Source organism: Podospora bellae-mahoneyi (genome assembly GCF_035222275.1).
Source record: "Podospora bellae-mahoneyi strain CBS 112042 chromosome 1 map unlocalized CBS112042p_1, whole genome shotgun sequence".
Classification (NCBI taxonomy): domain Eukaryota; kingdom Fungi; phylum Ascomycota; class Sordariomycetes; order Sordariales; family Podosporaceae; genus Podospora; species Podospora bellae-mahoneyi.
Window position 1 is genome coordinate 1,910,253 of NW_026946359.1, and position 26,140 is coordinate 1,936,392.

Sequence of the window (26,140 nt, forward strand, 5' to 3'; positions counted from 1 at the left end):
GTATCCAATGATGCGCTCAGTGCTCTGGTAAGTTTGACGCCGCCCTATGTTGATTCCTTACCTGGAGTAACCCGGGCAATTGATTTGAAGCGTCAATTGAACATGATGATACTGGATCCTACCCTATTCATCTGCTCAACTAAGCCTTTATGTTCTCCACATCCTATCTAATTTCCAAGTTGCAATTGGCTTTACACAGAGTGCCTGTTAGCCACACAAGGCCTTAGTATTATATGGAATACATACTTTATAACTACAAGAAACTACGATAACTAGTACAATAGACTGAAGACACCCGCGCAATGATACCCATCCCCATAAAATCCTCACCCTCGTGTTCCTAGCTCTACATATACCGTTCTTTTTAAGACAATGTGCCTACGATATCCCATACCATAGGTAACCCGCTGATGGAACAATATAGACCGCGTCCAAACCACCAACCAACTCCAGCGTCTGTTGGCGGTGGGTGTGCTACACAGATCGTAACACTTCGCCATGATATCTGAGGCTCCAACATTCTTTCAAGTTTCAATAATTCAGATCCGGCCCTGTCTTCACTTGGCGATAGCCGATGTCCTGCATACGATGCTCAGGACGTCGATGCTCATAGCGACTTGCATGCACCGAATTCTGACGATCCGTGCGGCTTGCAAACCCAGAACCTGGAAGAGCCATACGACTGCTATGTTCAGAGCCCCGAAGTCGCTGGAAACTTGCATACCCGGATGCTTGACGGGCTTGGTGTTCTTCATGGTCCCGGTGAACGTTTTGATGATGACTACAGTGCATCCCATAGCCATGGTGCTCGGAATCGTGGCGAGAGCCGTGAGATGAGACTGCTTCCCCTTCGTGACCGGAACGATCTTGGCCTGGGCCACCATAGTCCCCAATTCCAGCCACAGCGTACCTAACAACACCTCCCATACCCCCGCCAGCGTGCTGTCTCCTGATCATGAGTTTCGAATCGGCTCTCTCTCCTCTCCATATCTCTCATGGATTTCTCTTCCTCCTGCTGCCTCCAGTCATCCTCCCCTCTCTTTTCGTTTCGCATTCTGCTGGGACCAACTTGAAGATGTCCTTGTTCAGCTTTCCGATCTTGGTGTCGTGGGGGGCCCTAGTGCTCTTCTCAACGCTTCCTCATCCTCGGCCAGTTCATGTTGAACAACCGTTATATCGGATTCCAAATCAGCCTTCTTCCTCTGCAGCTCTTGGAGTGCAGCGGCGGGCTCGGCTTTGGTAACTGCCGAAGTAAGTTGAGGGCGTCTATGAGTATTGACAGCATTGGGAGTGTTGCCAAAGCCCAGCAGAGCATCAACAGATGCCTCCCAAACGTTTCTCAAGCTTGGACGAGCATCTGCGTTTGTGAACGGCAGCGATGCTCGCGCGGGCCCAGACAGCGAGGGCCCGGGAACGGCTTGGGCGCGCGAGGGGCCGGGGACAACTCGCGGCACCACGGCGGTGATATGCATGGTAGTCCCGTTCGGAACTAAGCCCACGATCACGCCGGCACGGGCCAGGGGTTTGTCCAGCGGCGTAATCTGGACTTGAATGCCGGGTTATGGGATGAAAACATAAGCAAAGTTCGACTCGAAGTTATTACAAGACAAGATGACCACAAGATCATCAGCAGAACATGACATTCCGAGGCTTGGGATGGGAAAGTTAGTTGTTCCACTCGGAATGACCGGGATGGGCCAGTTCAACTGCCCAAAACCCAGGTGCCTGCCACCACCTGGCTGGCCTTGCTTTTCACCACTGGGGGTGCTTTGAGTAGACAAACCTCGAGAAAGGAGGGCGAGTGCGCAAAAATGAAGACGGCGAGGTTGGGTGATGATGTTGTCTTGCTGGAGGAAAGAAAACGCAAAAAAAGGCTCGGGAGAGAGAGAGTAAAAGCAGGACGGAATTGTAGTAGACCAGAAGCATGGACCATCCCCACCCACAATCTAAAACTTTCAGTAAACAAACCTTTTCCTGGTGAAGCTATTAGGATGGATCAGCTGCGTCAAAGGGGGGGTGGTCGGAGCAAGTGTCTGTTCAGTCACCATACCCCATTGCTGTCAACTTGGGCTCGTGACATTTTCCGTATTTCGCGTTTTGTAGAACTGGTGTGCTGGGCTAGACGGGGCTAGGAGCTGCCCTCTAACACACTACAAGACTTGCGATGTAGGCTAGATGGGGCTAAGGGCTGTCCTCTAACACGCCATAAGAGTTGTGATGGTAAATTCAAGAGAGACCCATTTCTTTACCGAGGTAGATCAACAACCAGTCCACAACCAGACAACCAGCACCAAGCTACATAACTCAGCACCGTTACATCGACATCTCAACAATATAGGTGAGAGCCTGTTCTATGTCTACGTCTTCACGCTGAAACCGATACTACCAGTCGTCACCGTGGATTATTTTGACAAGGTGTTCAATGTTGGGTCCCAAACTGAAGAGGAAAAGATGGTTGTCTTCTTCAAGCTATAAATAATGCTTATCCTGCCAAAAATTCCAATTTATCTCCCCTACCCACGGCTCCAATCTACCTGTCGTCAACGCTCGTTTTGCAAAACGGCCTTGTTCGTTTGTATTTTTATTCAAGTCTTCTGTCGGCGGTCAAAGCTAGCTTTGTAAGAAAGAAAAAAAAATGACAAAAAAGACTTCCTCTTCAACTGGGGTCGAACCAGTGAAGCGTACATGTCCCAGCAGATCGAGCCTTTGGTCCTGACTCGAGCAACATGCCTCCAGCAGTTCACTCTCTGCTGTCCATCATGATCAATTCCTGGAGTTTGACGAAGGCACTTCTACGACCACCGCACCCCTCTGCACTGCAGATCCACCCACCGCCACCTGCATCCTCACCACGTAAGTATTCAAGATCAAGTTTTTATCTCTTTCTCTACCAGCGAAACCATCTTTTCACCTGCCATATATTTTTCTTTTTCCCTTTTCCACCCCCTCCCACCCCAAAACCCCCCTTTCTTTCCTTCCCACCACAAATTTGCACCACCCACGCCCAAAACAAAAAGAAAAGATCCGATATTAAGCAACAATTTAAAAACGCTCATACAAAAAAAAAAAATCACACACACGCAACCTCCCTTCAGAAAGACACCCACCCAACCTCTAGCACTTCCTCCACTCCAAATCCCAATTCTCAGTCAAAGCCTCAAAATACGCCTTCCCATCCCCGTTCAGCGCGCTCCGGAAGTTGACATTCAAAATCCCAATCGACCCGTCGGCACCCGTGCAGGGAGACCAGACCTTGTTCGCGCCCGTGTTGCTCACGAGCGTGACGGCCTGGTCGATGGTCCTGTCCGTGGCCGCGATGTGTCCGCGCACGGTGCCCTGTTTCTATCTGTCAGTGCCTTGCTGCAGGGTGAAAATAAAGAGAGGGGACGTACAGTCTTGGCGGCGTCCTGGCTGAAGAAGATGGTGGTGAAGTAGTCCAGGGATGTGCCCGGGGTGAGGTAGACGTTGCCCTTGACGATGTTGGTCTTGACGGCGACCTGCCACCCCGGGGAGGCGCCGGTGGCTTGGAGGTGGGCCTGGCAGTTGAGGGTCTTTGTCGTGCCGGGGAGGGAGGAGGCAAAGTTGGAGAAGGAAAAGGTTGGGTCGGAGAGGCCGCCGGTGTGCTTTGGGTCGCGGACGCAGCCGGGGCCGGAGAAGGTGAGGGAGGTGATGCGGGGGATGGCGGCGGGCGCGGCCGGGGCGGCGGCTGCGTCGGCGTTAACTACCGAGGCGGCGGCGGCGAGGATGGTGAGTGTTGTTGTGAGGAGGCCCATTGTGATGGTTGTGAATCTGAGGAAAAGGTGTGGGGATAGTAGAGATGAAAATCCGGGGTAAGGGAGTGGATATGGAGAGGATTTAAGCTTGTTTGTTGCTTGGATGGATACCTGTAGTGGTGATTGGGAGTTGAGCTGTCAAGAAAAAAGACGAGGTCAAAGCCTGTTACTTATATGCGTGCGAACCGGGCCAAGGAAAAATAAAAAGACTATCGTGATGGGTTCTATTGAACTGGCAGGACTACCTGACGATTACGATATTCGCCTTCTCTTGCTGCTTCATCCCGTCTACCGTGTTTTTCGCCATTTTGCCTTTTGCCACACCCTGGTAGATCACCTTTCTCATCACAAGCATAGCAATCGGCGTGGTACGCCGAAAGATCTGGCTGGGTCTCTGTGTGGTCTGGTTGACAGATGGCGAGAGTGTTTTTGGTGGTCCTGGGTGTAGCGGAGCTTTTGCCATTTATCCAAATTGCAACCCGCGAAACCGAGTGCCCGGATTGGCAACAAACTCTGTCTCTTCAAATTAAAACCCAAGTGTGTCCAAAAATAGGAACACCAGGGGGGGGAAAAAGAGAAGAGCTAAAAAACAAATTCGTGGGAGGGAAAAAAAAAAAAAAGTGGTTTGGCAGTTTCAAACTGCTGTTGCAGATGAAATGGAAAAGGTCGGATATCATCCGTGTGTCCAAGACAGGAAGACAGGCCACACAACCTGGAACTTTCTCCTTTGACATGCAACCAAATGCATGTGGGTTAATCTACAAGTGATATATATCGGTATATTACCCCAGCGTGTCAACCAGCCGCCCCCTTGTCGCCATGTCGCGCCACCCGGGGACACACACTTCAACTCAATGCTGCCTCTACCGCACTTGTTGCTCGTCTGGGCCCTCTTGGGTGTCGCTTTGTCGCCGTTGTTCCTGGCTGGGCCTCTCGTCGACGTTCGGGATATGCGGGCGTGGCGTTGCAAGCAAAAACGGGAAAGATGCAGCAAGAGAAGAAAGGAACGCGGAGATGGTTTCCGCAACCTTTAATTGTTCCAATGCGACGTCATCTCTTTCATCGGGCCAGTGCTTGATGTGCTTGGCTCTATTTCGCCGATCTGTTCTGGCTCTTGTCACTGTCAGTAGTAGTAAAGTAGGGAACATATCTGTCGAGAAATGCGTACACGTAAGGAGGGTCCCCACCGAGAAACAAAGATTTAAACTACCCTCTACTGACCTGCAGTTGGTCACTAATATCTGGGATGAATTGGTCGCGACGTTCCCGGTGTGATTGCATGCGACAGGTTGATAGTAGTTGATAAATTTGATCCTATTTATGGCAGCTCACGCTATGTCCAACTCAAAAATAGGGGACCCGGTGCTCCGTTGAAGCAGCTCATGGTCCCTGAAGAGCCGGGGACTCTCTCAAGAAATCGGCCGTGATGATGCCGACTCAACTCTCGGAAGACCTTCGAACTCTTGGCCCTCGCCTTCTTCCCGCCGGATGCTACTCGCCTCGCCAGTGCCCTCTTCCTCTGAGGCTGCCATTCCAGCTCCAGCCCATTACCACACTAGCCGCATGCCCGGAACACATTTCGTCTGGCACACTCAACTCCGGCTATTCAAGTCCTCCTCCCTTCTGGTCAAACGCGTTCGCAGGTACGTGCAAGAGAACGCCGATATGCCCAGCAGATCGAGGGTATCATCTTTCTTTCTTTGCGCCGACAATGATGCGAGTAAACGAACAGCCCAACTCCGACAAACCCGCTCGCTTTCTCCAGAACCCAAACACCGCGGCGGGAAGAATGCGTCTCAGGGACCTCGGTATGCATGAGAGCCAGGGACAAGAGGCGGAACGAGGCTGATGTTTCTTGAACGCCTGTGTCTCCGCTTGTGTGGCTCAAACCTTCCCCGGCATCGCGTCTCCCGTCTTCAAAGACCCAGACCCCAGTACCGACCGTAACGCCTCAAGCAGCGCCTGAAAAGCTAAGCTTCAGATCTCCAACTCCTTTGGTGTAAAAAACAACAATATCGCAGCGTCATTATTCACCTACTGAACCTTGTTGATGGCGGCAGTCGTAGGTGTTTGAACAGTGCGCTGGAACTCCCCGCTAGAGTTGCTGCTCTTGCCACCGCGATCCTCGACGATTGTGCCGCTGCGAACGGCAAAAAGATTGCCCTCCTCCAGAGAGCGCTCTGGCTGCTGATAGTAGACTCCGTCGATAGCAACAGGATCCTCTCCCAAGAGGTGCATGTAGAAGTAAAAGAAGCCGCAGAAGAAAAAGCCACCGAGCATGTTTCCGAGAGTTGTGGGAATGATGCCTGGACGATTCGGGTTAGCACCTTGCAAGACAAACACCCAGGTAAGAAAAGGAAGAGAAGCATACCCTTCCATATGTAAAGCCCAACGCTAATACCAGGGGCTCCCAGGAAGATGCCGATGGGGATGAAGAACATGTTGGCGACAACGTGCTCCAGTCCCATGGTGACGAAAGCGAAGATGGGCCACCACATGCCCGCGACCTTGGACGTCACATCCTTAGCCTGGAGACCGAGATAGCAAGAGAGGCAGACCAGCCAGTTACAACCGATAGCGCGCAGGAAGATTTGATGCCATTGGGGAGTGATCTGCTTGAGCTGAGCAGTGGCAATAGCCTGCTGCTTGAAGATCTCATTGTCGAAAACGCCACCATCTAGAAAGAAGCACATTAGTTAACACGAGTTCGAACAACACACAAGATCAAAGAGATGGAACCTACAGCCAACAATGACGGCCATTACGAACAACGCGCCAGCCATGTTGCCCCAGAAGCAAAGGAACCAGTGCATGAGCAGGTTCTTGAGCGGCAGCCTCCTGTGCATCCAAGCAATGCCAGTAATCATGTTGGAACCAGTGAAGAGTTCAGAACCCGAGATCAAGATCATGACGATGCCGCTGGGGAAGATCAAGCCACTGATCATTCTGATGAGACCGGGGGCGTTTTCCTGGAACCATGGGGCGGCAGTGGCGATGACGGCCGAGGCGGAGGTGAAGCTGACGAGACAGCCGGCCATGAAGGCAGAGAAGAAGATCTTGTCGGGTCGTGCTCTTCCTCTCATGGCACCAATTCGAGACATCAACTCGGCTGTCTCCTTTGGCGTGTAGGCCGCCATGTTGGTCATGTTGTCGACGTGGACGTGTGTGACAGCCATCTCGTCGGTTGGGAGTGATGCAGTGACACCGGTATGGGTGGTGTTGATGGACTGGTTAGGTGTCCAAACCGTTGAGGGTATGATGGCGGGCCGGGGAGAAGGGCTGTCTATCCAAGTTGAGGTGACAGGACAGCTTAAGAGGGTCGATAGAGGGGCGGAGGTGTTCGGACGAAGACGGTGATCAGGGCGGCTTGGTGACTTTAAGAAGAAGAAGGAACAAGCAGAACACACCCCACAACAGTTGGCCACTATGGAATACGCTTCTGTGGAGTGTGCTGAAGGCTCGAGATCCCCGTCACCTTGGCAAAGTGGAAGACGGAATGGGGTGGGTGGATGACCAGGCCATGGGCATCGAGCGTCTTGGTTGGGACCGGTGTTCCAAGACCTGCGAGCATCTGGGGCGACCCATTTTTGACAGTTCACAGGTCGCCAAGTTTCCCCAGTCTAGTGGAAGATAAGGTGTTTATAGCAGCGTGGCACTGGTGGGCACTCTCAATGGGATGATGCTTTTTCATCCGAGGGCTTCAGTCTCAACGTTCGGCTGTCAAAGATCAGTCTCAAATGCTCTCAACAGCCATGAATCAGGCGAGAGGAAGAGCCTCACAGGGGACCCACGACGAAATTGCCGGAGGGTGGGTACAGCATTAGACTCTGGCCGATTCATCAACTAGGGATCCTCGATCTTTGTGGCCAAGATGGCTCAAAGTCAAACCCCGAACCAAACATCTTCCCATCGTCCGTCCCGTCTACCCCGGCGATGCAGCCCTGTACCTGCAGGACATGGTCAGCCACCGATTCCGCTTGCCAACAGGAGTTCGGGAACCTCATGGACCGACGGAGAGCTGCTCCTGCGGGCGGTGTGGGGGTGTTCGCGATGCGAAGCTGAGTGGGTGGACTGGCAAGTCTGGGATGACGTCTTGCCTGCTTCCATCTCTCCTCTAGGACGGCGCGCCGACCCGCCAAACCTTATGCCTGGAGCCTGTTTTCCTCAGCATTGGCAGCAACCTTAATGATGGATTCCGTGGTTCCCTCCTGACTCGGCCGGTGTTGATCCTCTCCGTCAAGTTCTCATTGCTGTTTTCTTGGACAATCCTTTGCTGGGCGGATTATCGTCCATCTCACCGTCGCCCTAATCAAGATTAAGCGCAGTCGCCGGTCTCGCAGAAATGTCCACCCTTATCTCATCGACATCGAGACGCGAAACCGAAATATCCCCGCGACGGTGCCCCGGTTGTAACCGTGTTGAGGAGGTTGTGGAGACGACATTTTCCTCAGCAGTTTAAGAATTTTCTTCCAGTGTTTTGCTCCCGGGGTAGGGGTGCATGGAGCCACGACCCTGGCTCAGACGTCTCGCATCTTCAGGGGTTTTGTCAACAAATGGTTTTTGACCCAGGCATTCCCAGAAACCTCACCCTCCTGCTTGTTGAACAAGCAGCACCCTTCAATCAACTCGTTTCGCATCAGTTTACGGTGCTCGACTTTGGCCTCCCTTTTTAACGGTCCCGATGGGCTTCTTTGAAGCAACTCTTGGTAATCCACGTAACCTGCGCATCCCATCCAAGAAAGCCATCTCAACGCCGTTGACACTAACAAAAAGCCACCAAACCACCATCCGACTCAAGAACAATCTGGCTCTTATCTCCCGTCGTCCACGCCAGCACACTCAGCCCTATACGTTCTAGGTCCAAGGAGCCTCCCGCTGCCAACCCGCCGAGCCTCAATTCAACTTCCAGATCAGGGCAGGCCTTGGGCCAAGAGAAAAAAGCCTTTCATCCATGTCGAATCACCCACCGCTCAAACTTCGGCATCACACCACCAACAAGCCTCCCACCCAGACCACCAGCCAAGAAGTTTGAAGAAAGCGAACCTTTTGCCAAACCTCCGAACGGAATCTCGGGCTTGGAAGCGGCAGAGTCGTCAACAGACTGAGCTAAAGCCCGGTGAAGGCCGCCGGAAAACATCATGCTCAAAGACGCACAATCCCCGTCGCCCAGCCCGAACGCTCTGCTTGGCAAAAGCTTAACCTTCAAGTTCTGGCCAGACCTCTTCTTTTTTTCCCAGGCAGGCCGGTCGTTTGGAAGGCGCTAGTAGTATCCCGCTCTGGTTGTTGGACCTGGTAGGTAGGCGAGGTAAGCTTGGTTTTCTGTCGCTACCGGGTTATGAGGTTGGGAAAAAGACCGGTGAGGTGATGGGCCCAGAACTTTTCATGTCGTCGCGTGCCATTCAAAACAGCGGTGGTTTGTTGCTCGCTTGTTTGGGGTCCAGCGCAGAATATCAGCCCAATAAAAAATGAGGCGACGTTGTGTTGCGGATAGGGCTCTTCAGCTCTGGACGCTCAAAATCCGCATTGGCAGAGATGAGAAACAGCAATGTGGTTGAGAAATGCATATGTCGTCAAAAGAGGATTCTTTGATCAACTCCATTCATCTCGCGAACTTTATCCCGCGAACATGTCATGTCATGTCCCCTAATATGTCACCGCGCGCGCTCTGGTGTACGGCAGTGAGCTGAATTTTACAGCTCGCTTAGCGCAGCCTCAGGAGACAGGTCGGGTTGGGTAGTTTTTTGGTTTTGCTTGCGGTCAAAGTTGGTTTACATCGAGGACTAATAATGCCCGAACATGCATCGTGACGATGGAGAGATAGAATAGATTTTGATATCTCTCAAACCCACAAAAAGCCTTGGTATCATCCCATTCCCTTCGTTACCCGTGAAAGAAACAAACCATTCATCATGAGAGGCGTATCCGGCCCTTCTTTTCTCACACATCCGATCCAGACCTTGACTCCGTGGGATGTTTGACAAAGACAAGAGAAAAAAACAAAGCCATCACCAAGACAGACCATAATATCTGTCCCAACACATTTCATACTACACCCCCCCTCTCCTCGCCACCGATCCCACCTTCTCTCCCCTGTAATCCCTATCCCTATCCTCCCGTTGACTCATCCTCGTCATCCTCGCCCCCCTAGGGCTCTCAGGCAAGTCGTATTCATCCTCATCGCTATCCCCCTCGTCGTCCTGATCATCATCAGTATGATCCGACCTTCTCCGTGGCGGTTGTGTCCTCCCCACATTCACACCACCAAACGTCTCCCCCGGCTGTGGACTTCTCGGGTGCTTCTCCACCTTGACCGACCTGGTAACCTGTATCGACAACCTCAGGTGACCCCGTGGCGGTGCTCGTAAACTTCCTGAACCAGGTGACCTCCCTCCACTCGTGGTATCCAACGGAGAGATGTCATCATCATCCTCGTTATGGTGATCAGTCGTATTCGACGGATGCAACGATGACCCCCCTCTCGCACTAGCAGAAACACTGCACGTCTGCTGTGATTCCAAATCCCCATGCATGACCGGCCTGTTAAGTTTGTAGTCTGCCAGCCCGTTGTTGTTGTTCACCGACGGTAGTTCGCCTTCGTGTTCTTCCACTTGCTGGAGGAGGCTTCCTTTGCGCTTGGAGGAGGTTTTGTCTGATGTTTCGCTTAGCCTTCTGCTTCCTCTTCGGCCTAGTTGAGCAGCGAGGCCGATGAAGGACTGGCGGGAGTCACGGCGGATGGGGTGGCCGGTGATGGGGTCGATCCATTGGAGGCTGCTGTTTTCTCTTGGGGTCTTGCTGCCCGAGTTGGGGGAGAGGAGCCGGGGAAAGAGGCGTTGGATGAGAGGCTTGAGGGTCATGAGGCAGGCGCAGCAGATGGCGGCGGAGACCTCGACCGAGGTCCAGTAGATCATCTGGGCCGAGGTGTAGGTTGCGTCGTAGCCGGCTTTTTTGACAATGTCGATAAGGTAGACTAGGCGGATGATGGAGACGATGCAGACGCTGGGATAATGAGTTAGGAACATAAAGATACCCATGTATGTGGTGGAGGACTTACAAAAACCCCAAAGCAAACACCCCAACAAGAGCGTACTTTTGGCGTCTCGGCAGTTTCAAAGCTGAAAGCACTGGCATCTGGTTTCTTTCTGTCAGTCCTTCTTCTACTCATCCATCCTAGCAATAGCCTCAAACAGATCATCAGGCCAGGCAACAAAAAAGGAACATACCGGCAAAGCCATAATCACCAAATCACTAACAATATGCAAAGCCGCATTCGCCCACCAAATGTTCCCCGGCTGGCAATACACCTCCTGCGTAAAAAACAAACCCCAATTCCAGAACGCCTCAAGCGGGATGCAAGCCGTGCAAACCGAAACAACAAGCCAGATCCCAATAAGCACCACAAGAACAAGCACGATCTGAATCGCCCGCTTCGCCCAGCTGTAGGTGAAGATGCGTCGATACAGCAAAAGTATCGAAATCCTTAAGAAGGTGAGACTCAAATTGTAAAACAGAATCCCATACCAAGCCGCCCTTTCCAGCGCCGACATCTGCATCCAGTCCGCCTCCCAGGCGTGTCTCCCGGCCCCTCGAGCCATTTCTAGATTTGCTGTCAGTAATCACAATCTCGATATCAGAAACCGTGCGGCAAGACCTACGCTCAAGAGAACTAGCCATCACACCGGCGGCAAACACCAACGCCGGAATGATACACCAATCCGACGCCCCCAGCACATTGTTGAGTCTACCCCTCGTGTAAAACCTCACCACCACGAACCCAAGCGCGATGAGCCATGTTATCACCGCGCAAGCCACGATATCGGCTTGCAGCGATCGCCCAGCATCAGTCGGTATTGGCCCCCAAGGTAGAAACGTCTCGTTGGTTCCCACTGTGAAGTTTTTCCCGTTTGTTGGGAATGTGAAGTTGAAATCTGTTGGCGGTGGTGGTGGTGGTGGTGGTGGTGGTGGTGGTCCCTCGAAGGGAGGGATGCCAGTGCTGGCCAGAGGGTCGGGTCCCATTTTCTGCGTCCCGGCTCTTGCAACCTAGGTACCTTGGGTATGTTTGGACGTTGGCGGTGTGGATTCGTGATGTAGATGGGGGTAGGAAACCATGCCCGCCCATCAACCCGAAAAAAGGAGAAAAAAGAAGAATGCTGGAATAGCCCGATGGGGCTCACCAAGAAAAGATATATCTCCAGCCAGCTTCTTGATGTCTGGAAAAAGCGCAGCTTTTCCCCGCAACTCGTTACCAGCCAAAATTTGAGGGAAAACGGGCGAAAAAAGGGGCCCGATGTGACTGTTCATCAACCGGCGGCGGCAGCAGCAGAATCAGGATCGGCAGTGCTGAGCTTTTCTGTCGACTCTTTTTCGCCTTGCAGGGTTGCAACCCGAACTATCGAAAACTCTGGGGAAGCGGAAAACGGTTTCTTGGTTCCTGTCTGGGGTTGCAAGCAACATCAAATAAGTAATGTCTAGCTAGGAACGTTTGGAAATGAGTAATGGCCGCAAAGGGAATAATCGTTGGAAAGAAATCAGGGCACGTACTCGTGTTTGATGTTGGGTGTCATTGTTTATGCCTTCCAACCGTGACAACGCTCTCTGTTCGCACTCGCAAGCTAGGGCATTGTCGAGAGAAAGGGGGATGGCGAGGTTAGTTAGTCCTTGCAAGCTTCCACTTTGCCGGCCGGTGTGTTCCCGGACGAGGTTGCTTCAGAGGGTGGCACTTCGGAACTTGTAAGAGTTGAGTCCCTGTTAGGCCATGATTGCTTCTGGGTGGATAATGCGGGGAGTCCTGGCCCAGTCATAGGATACTGGCGGTATAAAAGGCAACGTGCGCTCAACTGTCGAGTACAAGGAAACATTGGTTCTTGCTCCGCTCCGCCGAATGGGTTGACGTACATTTGGTTCGCTGGAAAGCGTGCCCGAGCGCTGAGTGACACTTTTGAGGCTTTGGCAGACAGGACGAGGATGGTGGAGATTGAAACATTTCCAGGATATTGAAGATAATTTTACCGTTAAGCAAGTAGCGATCTTCGACTCCAAGGTCTGCCTGAAAATATTTCCTTGTCATTAATGGCCAGCTCCGGCAGGCTTCCTGCTCATCAGGCCTCGTCATCTTCATCAGCGAAAAACATGCTGAAGAGCGGTCATGTCCCAAATCCTCCACGAGGCCGACAGCGCTCAGGTCAATCCCAGAGAGAAGCGAATGCAACACTGGTGCTGACCACCATACCCGACTTGACCCAGCGCTAAGCTTGATCGAGAACCCTGCCAACACCCTCCGACCTCCCGCATTCAAACAAGAACCATGGTGGTACCCCTATTTCTGCCGCCGGAATTCCGCATTTGGATCGAGTTGTGCTGTCAAACATGTCAAAAGGAGGGCTGGTGCCGGCAGTTGAATGGATGGATGGATGGATGTGGCGGAGTGTGAATCATGCAATGCAAAGCAGTGGCGTGTTGCCGAAAGGATTTTGTCATTTTCTGGGGAAGAGGTGGGACATGATTGGTTTTTGGCTTATGAGATGCGGCTACAGGACGCCAAGAGGTCTATCTCTCTAGATACATAGGCCAGAAACGTGGCACATATTGCTTCATTTGAATTGACCTGGTCGAAGGCAGGACACAAGAGGGAGAACAGACTTCCACGTATAAAATGATGGGCACAGGCTCCCCGAAGGTGTGTGACACAGCATTGCTGAACTCTGCGCTCTCGAACAGAAATTCGGCAAATGTCAAAGGTGCCAGGTCATTTATCAGGAGTTCCCCTCATGATTGGGCTTCTTTTATATTGTATTGCCGCCCTAGATATTGCACCCCATCTTGGCCAATATCAGGCTGCGAGGCCCGCAAGTCCGGATTTCAGAACATTCCGCCAATAGGTATATCACATGGAAGTCACCACAAAGCAATTTCTTAAAGCAAATTCAAAACAATCTATTGCAGCAAAACTACCACTGGTATCTATCCCAAATCACAACCCAACTCCAATGCTCCAATGCAATGCAGTTTACTAGTGATTATCGTCCTAAAGCCCATCCGAGAGGTAAAAATACCGAAATCAACAAAAGCCATAGCTGAGATTGGAGTTGCCAACCCAGCAGGTGTACTGATCATATGTGACCTAAGGGTTGCTGACGTAGCTTCTCGCCTGTCTGAGGTCCTCCAGATCGTGATGCTCTCTCGCGTTCGCCTTTTCCACATCCGAGTCCATGTGGTCGTCGTCACCACCAAAAGCATACTTGCTGCGCGCTCTGATCCTCGCGCCGTATCTCCAGAACAGAAACGGAATGGCGCAGCAGGCAAGAGCCAAGAAGGCCAGGAAAGTACTGGCCCATTGATCACCCATCCTGTCATACATTTGCTCGGTGAAAAGCACGACACCAGCGCCCCAGAAAGATCGAATAAACGTCTTGGCAGCAAGTGCTGAAGCGGCCTGGTGCTGATAAGAGTCGACAAGATAGTTGTTGGCCGCGTTGTACAGGAAGATGAAGCCAAAACCAACGGGAAGACCAGCAAGGCAAGGGCCAACCCAGGTCAGATGTGGGTATGAAGACCAAGCAAAGATGAACATGCCGATGGGGATGAACCAGCAGCTCAGCATCATCGGAATCAAACGAACCTCGGCAGGTGGCTTTCCGCCGTGCTTGGCCACCAAAGTGAGATAGTGCTTGTTGATCCACGGGGAGCACGCGGCCGAGAGCACGACGCCGACAGCAATGGGAATAAACATCAAACCAGTAATACCAGATGAGTACCCCTTCCTGACCTCGAAAATAATGGGGTATGCGACGAAGAACATGTACAGAAGGCCATAGAGAACCGACATGTACAGACTGATGAGGAGAACGATGAGCTCGCGGAAGAGAAGCTGGAATGGACGAATCATGAAGACACCCATGCGCTCCTTGAAGGGTCTTGGGTCGAGCTCAGCCTCGGTGACATGGCCATTGTCGCCTGTCTCCTTGCGAAGTCTCTTGGCTCTGGCGGCAAGGATGGTTGGTGCGTAAGTCTCGGGAACGGTGAAGGTGATGAGAACCCAGACAACGAAAGAGAAGATGAGCTGAATCCAATAGAGCCATCTCCAGCCAGCAGCATCAGACAAGAAACCGCCGATCAATGGACCAACTGTTCATTGTTAGCTTTGTGGCCAGACTGGAGAAAACTGGGGGATCCTTACTTGCGGGGCCAATAAAGGGGGCGGCGGAGAAAGCAGCCATGGGAACACCTCGCTCCTCGTTCCTCCAGAGATCTGCCAGGGTGCCGCCTACCAATGTCATGGGCGCAGAAAATGCAATGCCATCGATAGTTCTGCAAACAATGAGGGTCCCGATGTTCTTGGAGACAGCGCATGGGATGATGAAGATGACGGCCAGCAATAGAGTTGAGCCATATATGATTCGTCTCCCGAAGACCTCAGAAAGAGGAGCAAAAATCATAGGACCTGGGCGTCACAATATTAGAACACATACTGCCAAACCAAGACATTGCAATGCTGTTGACTTACCAACACCAAAACCAACAACGAATACCGAGATGGGAACAAGCGCAGCCTCATGGCTGACTCCAAAAGACTCCTGAACACCACCAACATCCGAAGTGACAACACTGGAACAAAAAGCGACAACGAAGCATGTAACTGCCACAACCATGGTGATGTACCACTTGTACGCCTTTGACCAGTTTTTTGGGTCATCGGGATCTCCTGGAGCGAAGGTGACCAGTTTGTACTCCTGACGTGTATCTGCTGCCCCAGCTAGTTTTCCGTGCTTCTCGGCCGGTGCTGGAACTGGTGGTCTTGTCTCGGGGGAACGATCAGCTGAACTCCGTGCAGAGGCGGCATTGGGTTCCGGTGGGATGATGGAAGCATAGTGAGCATTGTCGTCGCTGTCGTATGGGTATGGGGGTACTTGGCCCGTGGCGGATGTCGGTGCTGCCATGTTGAAGAGCCTCTCCTCCTCTATTAATCGATATATTGATGCTGGATCCCGACTGCGAAGTTGATGATGAATGAGCGACGTGCGGTGTCGTATTACAGGGAGCGAATGATAAACGAATGTGATCCAAACATCCCACTCGAAACCAGGCTGTGTACTATTCTGGAACGATATCTGAATCCATCACGGCGGCTCCAGAGACTTATATCTTCGAAATGGGAGTGCCCGTGGCGGTCTTTGCTCGGGAGCGTTCGGTGGTACACTTGCATGAAGCTGTCATTCCCTGTGCTGATCATGTACGAACGCCATTCGCGATACCAAACATCGCGGCCGTCGTCCCTTGAGCCGCACGGGCCTTGGATAGCATGAGGAAGATGTAACCAATGTGGGTGTCCAGATAACTGGGGCCTGGAACGTTGTCACTCATTCTTTCTGCCCTAGGGGTGGCAACAATGGAGCCATGAAACAGCATCAGGGATCCCCTCGCTCACAGCTCACGCAGGTCAGGGCCGAGCCGATAGCGATTGTCAGGAGCGTAAATGACGATGCCAAGGCACGTGGGATCATACATCGCTGTTCCTGGGATTTGACGGGAAATAAGTGGGCGGAGGCTTGTGTTGATTGGCGGTGATCTTCGGCATCGCGCGGTCACCATAACCGCGAGGACATTCGCGCCCCATTATAAGATAAATACAGCTGTGAGGTCGGGCGCCGACGTCGACGTCCCGGCTGCCATCGGTTACAATAAGATGATGCCAGTGAAAAATTTTCCAGCCTGTTGAGATGGTCCTGGAGGTGTTGTCTCGTCACCGCCATTTGAGATAGTTCTGTAGAAATGTCATGTCAATCTCAAGTAGTTCTGACGTCAAGGAGGATGGGATGGCAGATCCGATCTGCAATGGCATCTTTTCGTTCGATATCGAAACTGCCTGAAGCATGCTCAACTCGATTTGTCCAATATCGTCCAGCAGTTCAAGATGTGAAACTATCGCCACACCCGCTCTCCGGTCGGTCGGGATGTTCGGAAGGTGACACAAGCGGCTGTACTCGGAGCCACGAGGGGTGGAGAATGACTCGTGAGGTTTTCTGCATGGAAGTTGTGGGTCATGACATCTTCGGAAACAGCGCGAAGTTACTAGTTTTTCAGAAAGCAAGAGAAAATAGCGGGCTGGAGGATGGATGTCCAGATGTTGAGTGAGAGAGGTGCTCATTGTAGGGGGGCGGCAATTCTTCTTTTGTTTGGGGGCGTGAAGGAAGATGGTGTGAAGGGGTGTGAAAGTCTTTGGTGCTCGCTTAAGAAAACAAGCTTTCCGAAAGCTTGGCTCTGCTCCCGTCCCGGCGACACAACCTTGCCCACGGCCACCGGCTCGACCCACTCTCATCCAAACTGCAAAACCTACGGAGACGGAGTAGTAACTACAGTAAGAATTCTCAGTTCTCAACGAACTTGAGCTGTCATCAAATAATTGATTAGGTACCTCGAAATCAGCATGCCAGTGACAGTCCCTCATGGCCAGGTTTAAGACGGGAATGAAGACCACATTTGGCATGTAGAACACTCTTGAGGGACTGAGACGCAAGATAAATCACCAGCTATCTATAAGCCATCTCGCCGAGAGATAGAATGAATTATATTGATCCAGCCCCTTCTTAAACACTGCAGTTCCCCGACTCATAAGTCGTCGGAAGAACTATTTCCACTGCTTGTGATGGATGCCAAGTACCCCTCCTGAGTTTTGCGGTCATGTCGTTAAAAGGTGATACCTGGAAATGCATTGATATATTTGAGGTTGACCATCTGCCACAGCATATTCGTCTGTGCGACTGTGGCAGCAAGTTGATATTGAGACATCAAAACTTTAGTCTTCCACTATCTGCAAGTTGTTTGGGTCACTAAACCCTCAGGGACTGTAGTGGGAACACATCATACAAGCAGAGCCCAAGGCGACTGTGGTTGATGAATGATCGGTGACAAAAGCAAACGAGACTAGGTATGATGGGGACAAGGACATGAGGTTGCTGCGATTGATTTTGCAAACTCGTATGGACGTTTCAAACACGGTGAATTCGAATGAAAGCAGCTGCCAATGCCCGCCCCATGTTGGCAAAAGTCTTAAGCAATGGGAAAAGATACGATCCGTCACACTTGGTGCATAGAAAAGGAATCTGGACCTATCTATTTGTCCTTCTAGTTTATTTTCTCACAATAGCTGTTTATAAGCTACTAAGCCCAGTTGTAATATCCTTCATCAAATATTAAAGGTATAAGAAGAAGCAAAAACGCTGCACTTATAGGACTATCTACCTGCAGTGTCAGCACGTGACAAGCGAATATCCTCTGTGGCGCAATTGGCTAGCGCGTCTGACTGTTAATCAGGAGGTTGGAAGTTCGAGCCTTCCCGGAGGAGTTCTTTTTGTTCCTCCCCTTAACCTTCTAAAAATCACTGTCAATTTTTATGACCATCCATCAAGCTGGTCAGCCAGTGTGAAGAGCATTGTGGGATGGCTCTGCTCTTTTCATTAAAAGCTTGTTTTCGGCCGAGACCTTGCATGGAGGGAGCTTGGGCCCACGGCTGCAGATAAGGTTGAGGTGTGGTGGATCCGCACGTGACGATTGGCTGCAAATGCCAATGGCCTGTCGGGCTCTGGGTGCCGCGTCCAGTCCAGATTACGGTATTTCCAGTTTCATTTCATCCTCCTTGCAACACCAGCTTTTTGCGCACCGGTTTCCCGATTTACCGCCGGTAAAGATCGATACGCAAACGCGGGCCACAGACCGTCCAGTTGTCCAAAAACAACCACAGTCTCAAGTCTGGCCAGCAGCGCCTTCGATCCCGGTTCACAACCTGGCTTTAATGGGAAGACAGCCCGGCTGGAGCAGGCCGTACGACGGAGACATGCCCCGTCACATCGATCAAGATGTCCACAGCGCCTTTGTGGAATTTCGCAATGGCAGTAAGTTGGGTCACCTTACCGTCGTCACTGTATTGACAGTACCCGTACCCGTACCCACGCGCCACCGCCGCGTACACAACACATACATCACATACACCATGATACCTTACATGCTGCCCTCTGCTAACCTTGCCGTCATTGCGCTCCACACGTAGGCGAACCCAAGTGCATGTCGGTGCAATGCCTCTACTGCAACCAGACCCGCGCCAAAAACACCACGCGCCAGAAGCAGCACCTGCTCCAATGCGCCCCCTATCTCGCTGCCCACCCCGAGATAGCTCTCCAGGCCTCGGCCGCCGCAGACGAAGCCGCAGCTGCTGGCTCGTCGTCTGAACCACAACATGGCCACCCCGATGCCTCCCAATACCCGAACCCCAATCCCCCGCCGGGTGAGCATACCAACCTCGGTTTCATGCCAAACCCACGCATAAATGGCACCCCAAACCAGATGCCCGGCCATGGAGGACGTGCTTCGATAGGCGCGCCGGATGGAACACCGGCGGCGAAGCGCCAAAAGATGAAAAACTCCAACCTTCCCGAGATACCCCTCCGCGAAGTCCACGCTGCCTTTGCCGAGTTTAAAGCCAAGGACGATGACAAGTGCATGTCTGCGCGCTGTTTACACTGCAACCAGGTCCGGGCGAAAAACACCTCCAGGCAGCGGGAGCATCTGATGGTGTGCCCCGGCTACCAGAGCGTGCTGAAGGAGAAGATCCCCGCGAATAACCTCCGTCACCAATTTGACGAGGATGATGTCGCCAGCTCACTGGCGCTGCCTACCCCGTCCCTGACACTTGACTTCCGGATGAGTATCCGGGTCAAGCCAAAGCTCAGCATCGGCACTGCCAACTTTGGCCGGGAAAGCTGGATTTCGTGCGTTGGCGGTCAGTGGGCTGGGAGGTTTGGTAAGGGCATCCTGCTGCCTGGCGGCCAGGACAAGCAGACTACGGTCAAGGACATGGCTACGAGGATTGATGCGAGCTATCTTTTACAAACTAATGACGAACAACCTGCCTTGATTACATGCAAGGTCAAGGGCTGGTGGACGGGGGATCGGGATGTCATGGAACGGCTGCAGGACCCGGTGGCGGCCGACAATGTGGCTGCTCACCGGTATTTGTTCCGCGTGGTCATCGAGCTGGAGACGGGCGATGAGCGGTATGCAGATGTCAACACTGGGTTGTGGGTGGGGAGCGGGTGTAGAAGGGGTGCAGAGATTGTTTATGATGCCCACCGCGTCAGTTAGTTCTGGCTGCGGTTGTTTGAGGATACAAAAGCGCGTATCATTACATCCTCCTTTGCTGGGAGATCTCTACAATTTTTCACTGTAGATTTATTCGAATTGTACTTCTTCACCAGTATGGGTAGTGGGATATAGGGGCAGGGGGGCTGAAATGATACCAACTTTGTTTGAGAGCCTTCCTTCCATCCTACATTTTGGCGGTGGTTATCGTCAGTAAAACACCAAGCACCTCACCTCCACGCTTTCTCTGTCTGCTGCAGTTATGTGCTCTGGATCTTCAACAGCACAGTGCGGCACTCTTCGAGCTGGACAGGTTAGATCACTGTCGAAACACTTGATGAGGATTACTTCTGTGGGCTGCTGGTGGTGTTTGTAGTACCACTTATGACTGCTGGAAGGCTTGGGCTTCTTGACGGTCCAGGACTCGTTGCGTTTACCGGTCTTGAGGTAGATGATGGAGGCGGGGAGGAGGTCGGTGTCGGGGACTGAGGGGGCAGAGCAGAGGGCTAGGGGGTCTCTCAGGATGGGGGAGAGGGGACGCCAGATCTGGGGGTGATTGTTAGGTAGGTTAAGTGGGTGTTTTCCGGGAGGGAAAGGGGGGTGGGTTACATTGATGATCTGCCATCGCTTCTGGCTGACTGCCGTAAAGTCAGTTTCGTTGGGGAACTGCTCCCTCAGCCTGAGGACCGCCCCGTCGTAGGATTGGTCGACATGGGCTCTATGCAAGGGACCTCGGCAGGCGGCATTGTTCTCTTTGATGCTGTGCCAGTGGGAGGGACCGCGCCGAACCTTGTGGTCGAAGGCTAGAACGTTGGAGGCGTTCGTGCTTGGGTGGGGGTTTAGCAACATGGTCATTGGTGCGGGTAAGGATGCGTGACGGACAGGTCTCGGATGAGCCGCTCACACTCCCTGTAGTAGTCGTGTGCTATCTGCCGTTCGTCGTGGAAGGCCGAAAAGGAGGTGGGTTTGGTGTGGTATTGGAAGCCGTGGGTGTCAAGGGTGAATGTCGATTCGTGACCGGTGATATCGGTGACTGTCACGGGAATGGCAATCATGGGGCGGGAGTTGTTGACTTGGGTACTGGAAAAGGGGGGTGTTGATGAGTGAGACATGAGAGGGAGCAGTGACAGAAAGGGGGTATGAGATACCTTCCCACGTATACCGGTGTTGGGGGGGTGCCATCCTCTGGATCATCGTAGTAGTTGATCGTGGTGCCGATGTGGTGGCCCATGGTGGAATGTGATGACCCCTGTGTGAATCCCTCACCGGGGACCTGGATGACGGAGGCAGATCCGTCAGGGGTGAGGCTGCTGGTTGTCTGCACGTCTTCTCGGACTTACTCTGCATATGCCGGATGTTCACTTCACTCCACGAACTGCTTCGGTGATCAAAGATAAAGAAGAAAGAGCAACTGGTCTGCTACGTTACCACTGTGGTTTAAACCGTCACAATTTAGCCAGCTTTTGACCAGTTACCCCGCTTTCTCACCAGATGCTCGATCTGGAGTTCGGGTCCCCCACCTCGCCAAAACCCTTGACAGCCATTACCACACTGTAAGCAAACCTTTTTATTCATGTATTATCATATTCAACCCGAAACTCGAACTTATCCAGCAAAGAGGTTGATTTAAGCTCTTTGAACCCTGGACGACGTTGCAGGCCTGTGGACCAATTCCTCGATGTTTGCCACTTTACCCCCTTGTTTAGCCTCCATCCTGACCTCTCGGCTATGAGGCTCTAAGTGCAGCAAAAGAAAACATGAAAAAAAAAAAAATAGACCGCTTCTAGAACCTCTCAACCACAATTTTCGACGCCCAGTACTGTAAGACAAAAGGTCTCGCATCCGCGGAGCTGTCAAACATCAAACCTGTCAAGAAGTCGACCTGCATAGCTTCTCTGCAGATCTTATGTATATTCTCTAAGACATGCAGCGGCGAGGTCATAGGAAATCACATCAAGATGCAGCATGTTTAGCTTTTCATACAATCAGACCACTCCAAGCAACGGCTGTGGTCTTGATGAGCAACTCCGTCGTAAGCCAGAATAATAGTGAACTCGGGATCGCAGGTGCATGACAAGCATGTACACTCTTCGGCCACCAAGCTGTATGTCCTCGGAACGAGTCTGAAGTCAAGGCTCACGAAAGGTCGGCTTCGAGCCAACCTCTAAGCCCGCTGACAAATAACGACAGTCATCGCGGATGACTGGTGTGGTGTTCTTTCACAAGGTGAAGGTTTCGTCCAACAACGGGCAGCATGCTCAAGGCAGAGATGCGGAATTCAGAAGTGGAATGAACCCCGGTGTAAGTAGGTAGTGGAGCTTGGTGATGTGTCCCTGCAACTGCCGTGAACACCCTATTCATTCGTGGGGGTATGCTGGTTACCTGTCCCTCTGACACGCCTTCTCTCGATACCTTTTGGGTGTGGTATTGCAGGTGGGCGGGCCGTGCCTCAGGGACATGACAAAACGAGACCGAGGTTCCCGACCCCCAATACCTGACTGAGCTGGGGACCTGGTGGCTCTGGGAAGAGACGTGCTCAGTTCACTTGTGGGACGCTTCTTCCAAGGCATCAACATGTCGCTGTCCTTGCCTTTGTAAGCGCATGTGAGCAGTCATAAAAAGTTGAGCAGTGAGGTTCCATCAGAGGTCCGGAGTGCACTGCTGGAGACACCTCAGAGCGGCCCAGTATTTGTTGCGTGCTGGTGGCTTGCATGGGATCCCTGGTGCTGCTGATCCCCAACGAATAAGAAATGGCTGGCCACCATCATGCAGCAGTGTGCCATTCCGAGGCTCGCAACGGAGCAGCTGTGGGAATTCCACCACGTAAGTGGAACTTCGCCGAAATCAACTAGCAAGAGCGTAAATGGGCGGCCCGCGACGGGAGTGAGAAAAACCCAAGAAGCTGGCCGTGGATGTGGATGTGGCCAAGCACCAAGTTGGATGAAGCAACCGGGGATGATACCGGGGTGGCTTCTCCGGTCACCCCCCCACCCCCCCGCCCACAAAAGATACCTAAACTATTGGCGGGATTTAATCCGGTGCTCTGCTAGCGGGTCCCTGGCCCCGCTGTTGGTCCATTTCACTTGTCCGGGGAGAGCTTTGGCAGGTGAGAACGAGGAGGGCAGATAGGTATTGGCTCTGTCGTTCGCCGGTCTCCCTCTGAGCCTGTCACGATGCAGGCAATAAATGGCCTAGAGATAAACGAGCGAATGGTATCCCTTGGGACACGAACGCTGCCTGTCAGCCGAGCCACGACAAATCGCGAGCGGCCCGAGGAGAGGGGGAAGAAAAGGTGAGTATGTGTGCTGATGGTGATGAGGTTATCGCGACGGCCGATAAGCCATATAACGACATGGGTCTAGGATTGTTACAAGGACCTAGAGGGCATGCTCCGTCCTGCCCTGAGCCCTTCGAACATTGCGTCCCTGTGTCCTTTTGGTAGGTCGCTTCGGGGACTCGGAGCACTGCGCTGTCGATCGACCAAACTGTCAAACTAGGGCCCCAGACATCTCAATGCTCTTTGTCGCTCTGCCACGTTCGATGTGCATTCTGATACCTAATACTTGCATGCTTCTTTTGGCAAATGTCTCTTTTCTGTCACTGACAGCTCCCTTAAGCCCGCCGTGGCCCACGAAGATAAAAGCGGCCGTCCCCTGGAACTGACACCACGAGTCTGGCGTCAACACTCCAGTTAGGTATACATCACCAAGCTTCGCACCCCAGTCAACTGCGGAATACAAGGGCCCAGGACCGGCCACACTTGAGCAAGGTGGCGCCGGGGAACTGAGGCACTGCGCGCGATTGCGGATTCGGTACCCAAAAGCCAAGCAGCCTCACCACGTTCGGTCCTCTTCACAAGACTTCGCACCTCGGCAAGCGTATAATCCGTCCAACCACTGTCCTGGGCCTGTGGCTGGAACAGTCCATGAGCGTCGGCTCTGCCGATTACTGCATATTGGCGTCCCCCTACAACACGTTGCGGCCTCTCCGACCACATTATTTGGGAAATTGACACAGCTGCGTCAAACTTGGCATGAAACCCAAGAGGGGAGGCAGAGAAACCGTACCCAGTGACCCCCCGGGGTGTCTCAGAGACAGCTTACCAGGCAGAGTCACTGAAAGGGTGAGTCTCGGGCGGGGGTAACAACCAGTTCAGACACCAAGACACGGACGAGCTCACCGCGCAGCCTACAACACAGCGGGTCCCTGCCCGCTTCCCATTCGGTTACCCTCCGCATTATTAGCCCTGGCTCTCAGTTCGGGTAAGCCCAAGACGGTCTTCTCTACCAGGAAAGCCCTCTTATCTTCGAACGTACCCTCTGTTACCTGGCTGACACCCAAACTAACATCATTTCAGTGCTTATCGGTGCCTATCTTGGATCTATCATCTACCCACACAGCAGACCAACACAATGAGAATGGAGCAAACTTCGGGGCGGATTCAGAATAATACAAACCAGGTGGGCAACGTCCCGAGTCCCTTTTCCTTTACCACCTTTCCCTTCACTCTTGATCTGTCTCTTTTGTTGTCCCTATCCTGACATCAGTTTTAGCTCCCTGGGGAACATTTCGGGGAAGGGCTGCCATCAGACCTCCAACATCGATTAGATACGGGCAGTCATGGATGGACATATGACGGGAACTCGAGCAACCATCTCGGCTACCATGACCCCAACCTTCACCACAGCATCACTAATCCCACCGACCTCTCGTCATATCAGCAGCCCGTGGCAGATGCCAGAATTCCAAGTCCTACCTACGTGCACTTGGAAACTTCCTTCGACCAGAGCTCCTCGACTCTAGAAGGCCAGTGGGTTTCGAACAGCCCAATAAGCCCGTCAGTACCTTACGGCGACATTGCCTGCACCCTCAGCTCAACCAGCAGTATTCAAACTTCGCCGATGATTTTGAGCCCAGCCAACGATCATTGGACGTATCAGTCTTTCCCAATCAACCACACATATGGAGTCTCGTTGAGCCAGCCCAATTCACCCATAGTTTCGGCTCCCTTTGACGCACCACACTCTGCTCGGGAGATGCCGGCGTCATATTTTGCTGTGTGCATGATGTCCGATACCACATTACCTCTAGACCAAGGGTCGCATGACAGGTCGCTTTCTTCTTCCACGATCCCACCCGAACTCGAACCAGCACCGACACAGCACCGACAGCATAATGGCAGACCTGCGAGTTTGAACCTGCGGAAGACAACAAAAGCCTCGGGTAAAGGACAGCTACCCTCACCCTCAACGAAAACAAAGGCGACTCCTCAATTCGAAGACTCCAAGACAGTCTCTCCAGCCAGCTCAAGTTCAATACAACCGCACAAGCCAACGAAGTCAAACGGTCCCAGCTTGCGCACTGCTACCCGCCGGTTTAGACGCACCCCTGAAGAAGCTCCACCACGACCAGGAGAGTTGGCTGAAGATCAACGTGCCAGGGAAAATCATAATCAGGTTGAGAAGGAGTACCGGACCAGGCTGCACAAAGGCTTCGAGGAGCTACTCGAAGCGCTGTGCGCTTTGCCGGGAGAGGAACGAGTGATAGCCCGCCACAGCAAAACGGCCGGCGGAAGTGTGAATGAAGACTATGGCAACGACGACGAACATATGGCCATCATTGGGGCCCTGCTGGACGAAAGGACTGGTCTTGGATTGCCCGCAAACAGGAACACAGGGGGCAAAGGGAAGAAGAAACAGAGGAGAATGAGCAAGGCAGAGGTGCTTCACTACACCTGCCGTGTGCTCAAGTCAATGGGGGATGGTAATCAGAAACTGAAAGAAGAGGTGGAACGCTTGAGGTCGGAACATGACATGAGGTTGAAGCATACAGGGAGTAGCTGATGCTTGGGCTTGTTTGAATAGCTCATACTGATGGTTAAGTGGCACTTGGCAAGAATCATTTCGATACAACTCTTATTTTGGTGGGTTGAGGCTCAAGATACAAACAGAACATATGGTATTTACGTAGCACAAATCATGCATGTTGTTGCCACTGACAATCACTGTCTCTATGTCCTGTGCTTATGCAATCACCTAGGTATGCAGACAAATGTCGAAAGGCCCTAACAGCAGCCCAGTAGCTCGGAAACCCGTCCACTACGCCTCCAAATTGCTTTTCTGGTACGCGTTAGCTCACTATTCCAAATTGAAGATAGACTGAAACATCAACCACCAACAAGACCCAAGTTCCTGAATATCGTACTGCTCACAGCCCACTTTTGCCGCTACTTCTGTCAC

The 26,140-nt window shown here is 52.4% G+C and overlaps 7 protein-coding genes and 1 non-coding gene across 8 annotated transcripts; 3 read left to right on the plus strand and 5 right to left on the minus strand.

The window, feature by feature from the left end:
- Positions 1–2,730: 2,730 nt before the first annotated feature.
- On the minus strand, positions 2,731–4,465 carry QC761_106040 (uncharacterized protein). The gene is made up of 2 exons (XM_062873864.1): positions 3,393–4,465; positions 2,731–3,336 (listed from the first exon to the last, which is right to left on the minus strand). Exons 1-2 carry the CDS (start codon positions 3,771–3,773, stop codon positions 3,115–3,117), a joined length of 603 nt encoding a protein of 200 aa, XP_062736949.1. The 5' UTR covers positions 3,774–4,465; the 3' UTR covers positions 2,731–3,114.
- A 215-nt stretch (positions 4,466–4,680) lies between these two features.
- Positions 4,681–9,447, minus strand: QC761_106050 (uncharacterized protein). The gene is made up of 5 exons (XM_062873865.1): positions 7,782–9,447; positions 7,554–7,714; positions 6,517–7,490; positions 4,942–6,450; positions 4,681–4,886 (listed from the first exon to the last, which is right to left on the minus strand). The coding sequence occupies exons 3-4, from the start codon at positions 6,947–6,949 to the stop codon at positions 5,804–5,806; spliced, it is 1,080 nt and encodes a 359-aa protein (XP_062736950.1). The 5' UTR covers positions 6,950–7,490; positions 7,554–7,714; positions 7,782–9,447; the 3' UTR covers positions 4,681–4,886; positions 4,942–5,803.
- A 60-nt stretch (positions 9,448–9,507) lies between these two features.
- On the minus strand, positions 9,508–11,786 carry QC761_106060 (uncharacterized protein; the record flags this gene model as incomplete). The annotated part of the gene is made up of 4 exons (XM_062873866.1): positions 9,508–10,769; positions 10,825–10,901; positions 10,994–11,367; positions 11,426–11,786. 4 exons carry the CDS (start codon positions 11,784–11,786, stop codon positions 9,821–9,823), a joined length of 1,761 nt encoding a protein of 586 aa, XP_062736951.1. The 3' UTR covers positions 9,508–9,820.
- A 1,889-nt stretch (positions 11,787–13,675) lies between these two features.
- On the minus strand, positions 13,676–16,987 carry NAG4 (Synaptic vesicle transporter SVOP). Its single transcript, XM_062873867.1, has 3 exons — positions 15,274–16,987; positions 14,947–15,210; positions 13,676–14,894 (listed from the first exon to the last, which is right to left on the minus strand). Exons 1-3 carry the CDS (start codon positions 15,704–15,706, stop codon positions 13,891–13,893), a joined length of 1,701 nt encoding a protein of 566 aa, XP_062736952.1. The 5' UTR covers positions 15,707–16,987; the 3' UTR covers positions 13,676–13,890.
- A 1,050-nt stretch (positions 16,988–18,037) lies between these two features.
- Positions 18,038–18,111, plus strand: QC761_0006450. Its single transcript has one exon. It is a non-coding gene; the product is annotated as a tRNA-Asn (tRNA).
- Positions 18,112–18,258: 147 nt separating this feature from the next.
- On the plus strand, positions 18,259–20,096 carry QC761_106080 (uncharacterized protein). Its single transcript, XM_062873868.1, has 2 exons — positions 18,259–18,658; positions 18,814–20,096. Exons 1-2 carry the CDS (start codon positions 18,328–18,330, stop codon positions 19,902–19,904), a joined length of 1,422 nt encoding a protein of 473 aa, XP_062736953.1. The 5' UTR covers positions 18,259–18,327; the 3' UTR covers positions 19,905–20,096.
- QC761_106090 (uncharacterized protein) lies at positions 19,905–21,306 on the minus strand. Its single transcript, XM_062873869.1, has 3 exons — positions 21,050–21,306; positions 20,511–20,981; positions 19,905–20,447 (listed from the first exon to the last, which is right to left on the minus strand). Exons 2-3 carry the CDS (start codon positions 20,754–20,756, stop codon positions 20,112–20,114), a joined length of 582 nt encoding a protein of 193 aa, XP_062736954.1. The 5' UTR covers positions 20,757–20,981; positions 21,050–21,306; the 3' UTR covers positions 19,905–20,111.
- Positions 21,307–23,034: 1,728 nt separating this feature from the next.
- Positions 23,035–25,991, plus strand: QC761_106100 (uncharacterized protein). Its single transcript, XM_062873870.1, has 2 exons — positions 23,035–24,361; positions 24,455–25,991. Exons 1-2 carry the CDS (start codon positions 24,314–24,316, stop codon positions 25,742–25,744), a joined length of 1,338 nt encoding a protein of 445 aa, XP_062736955.1. The 5' UTR covers positions 23,035–24,313; the 3' UTR covers positions 25,745–25,991.
- The last annotated feature ends 149 nt before the right edge of the window (positions 25,992–26,140 follow it).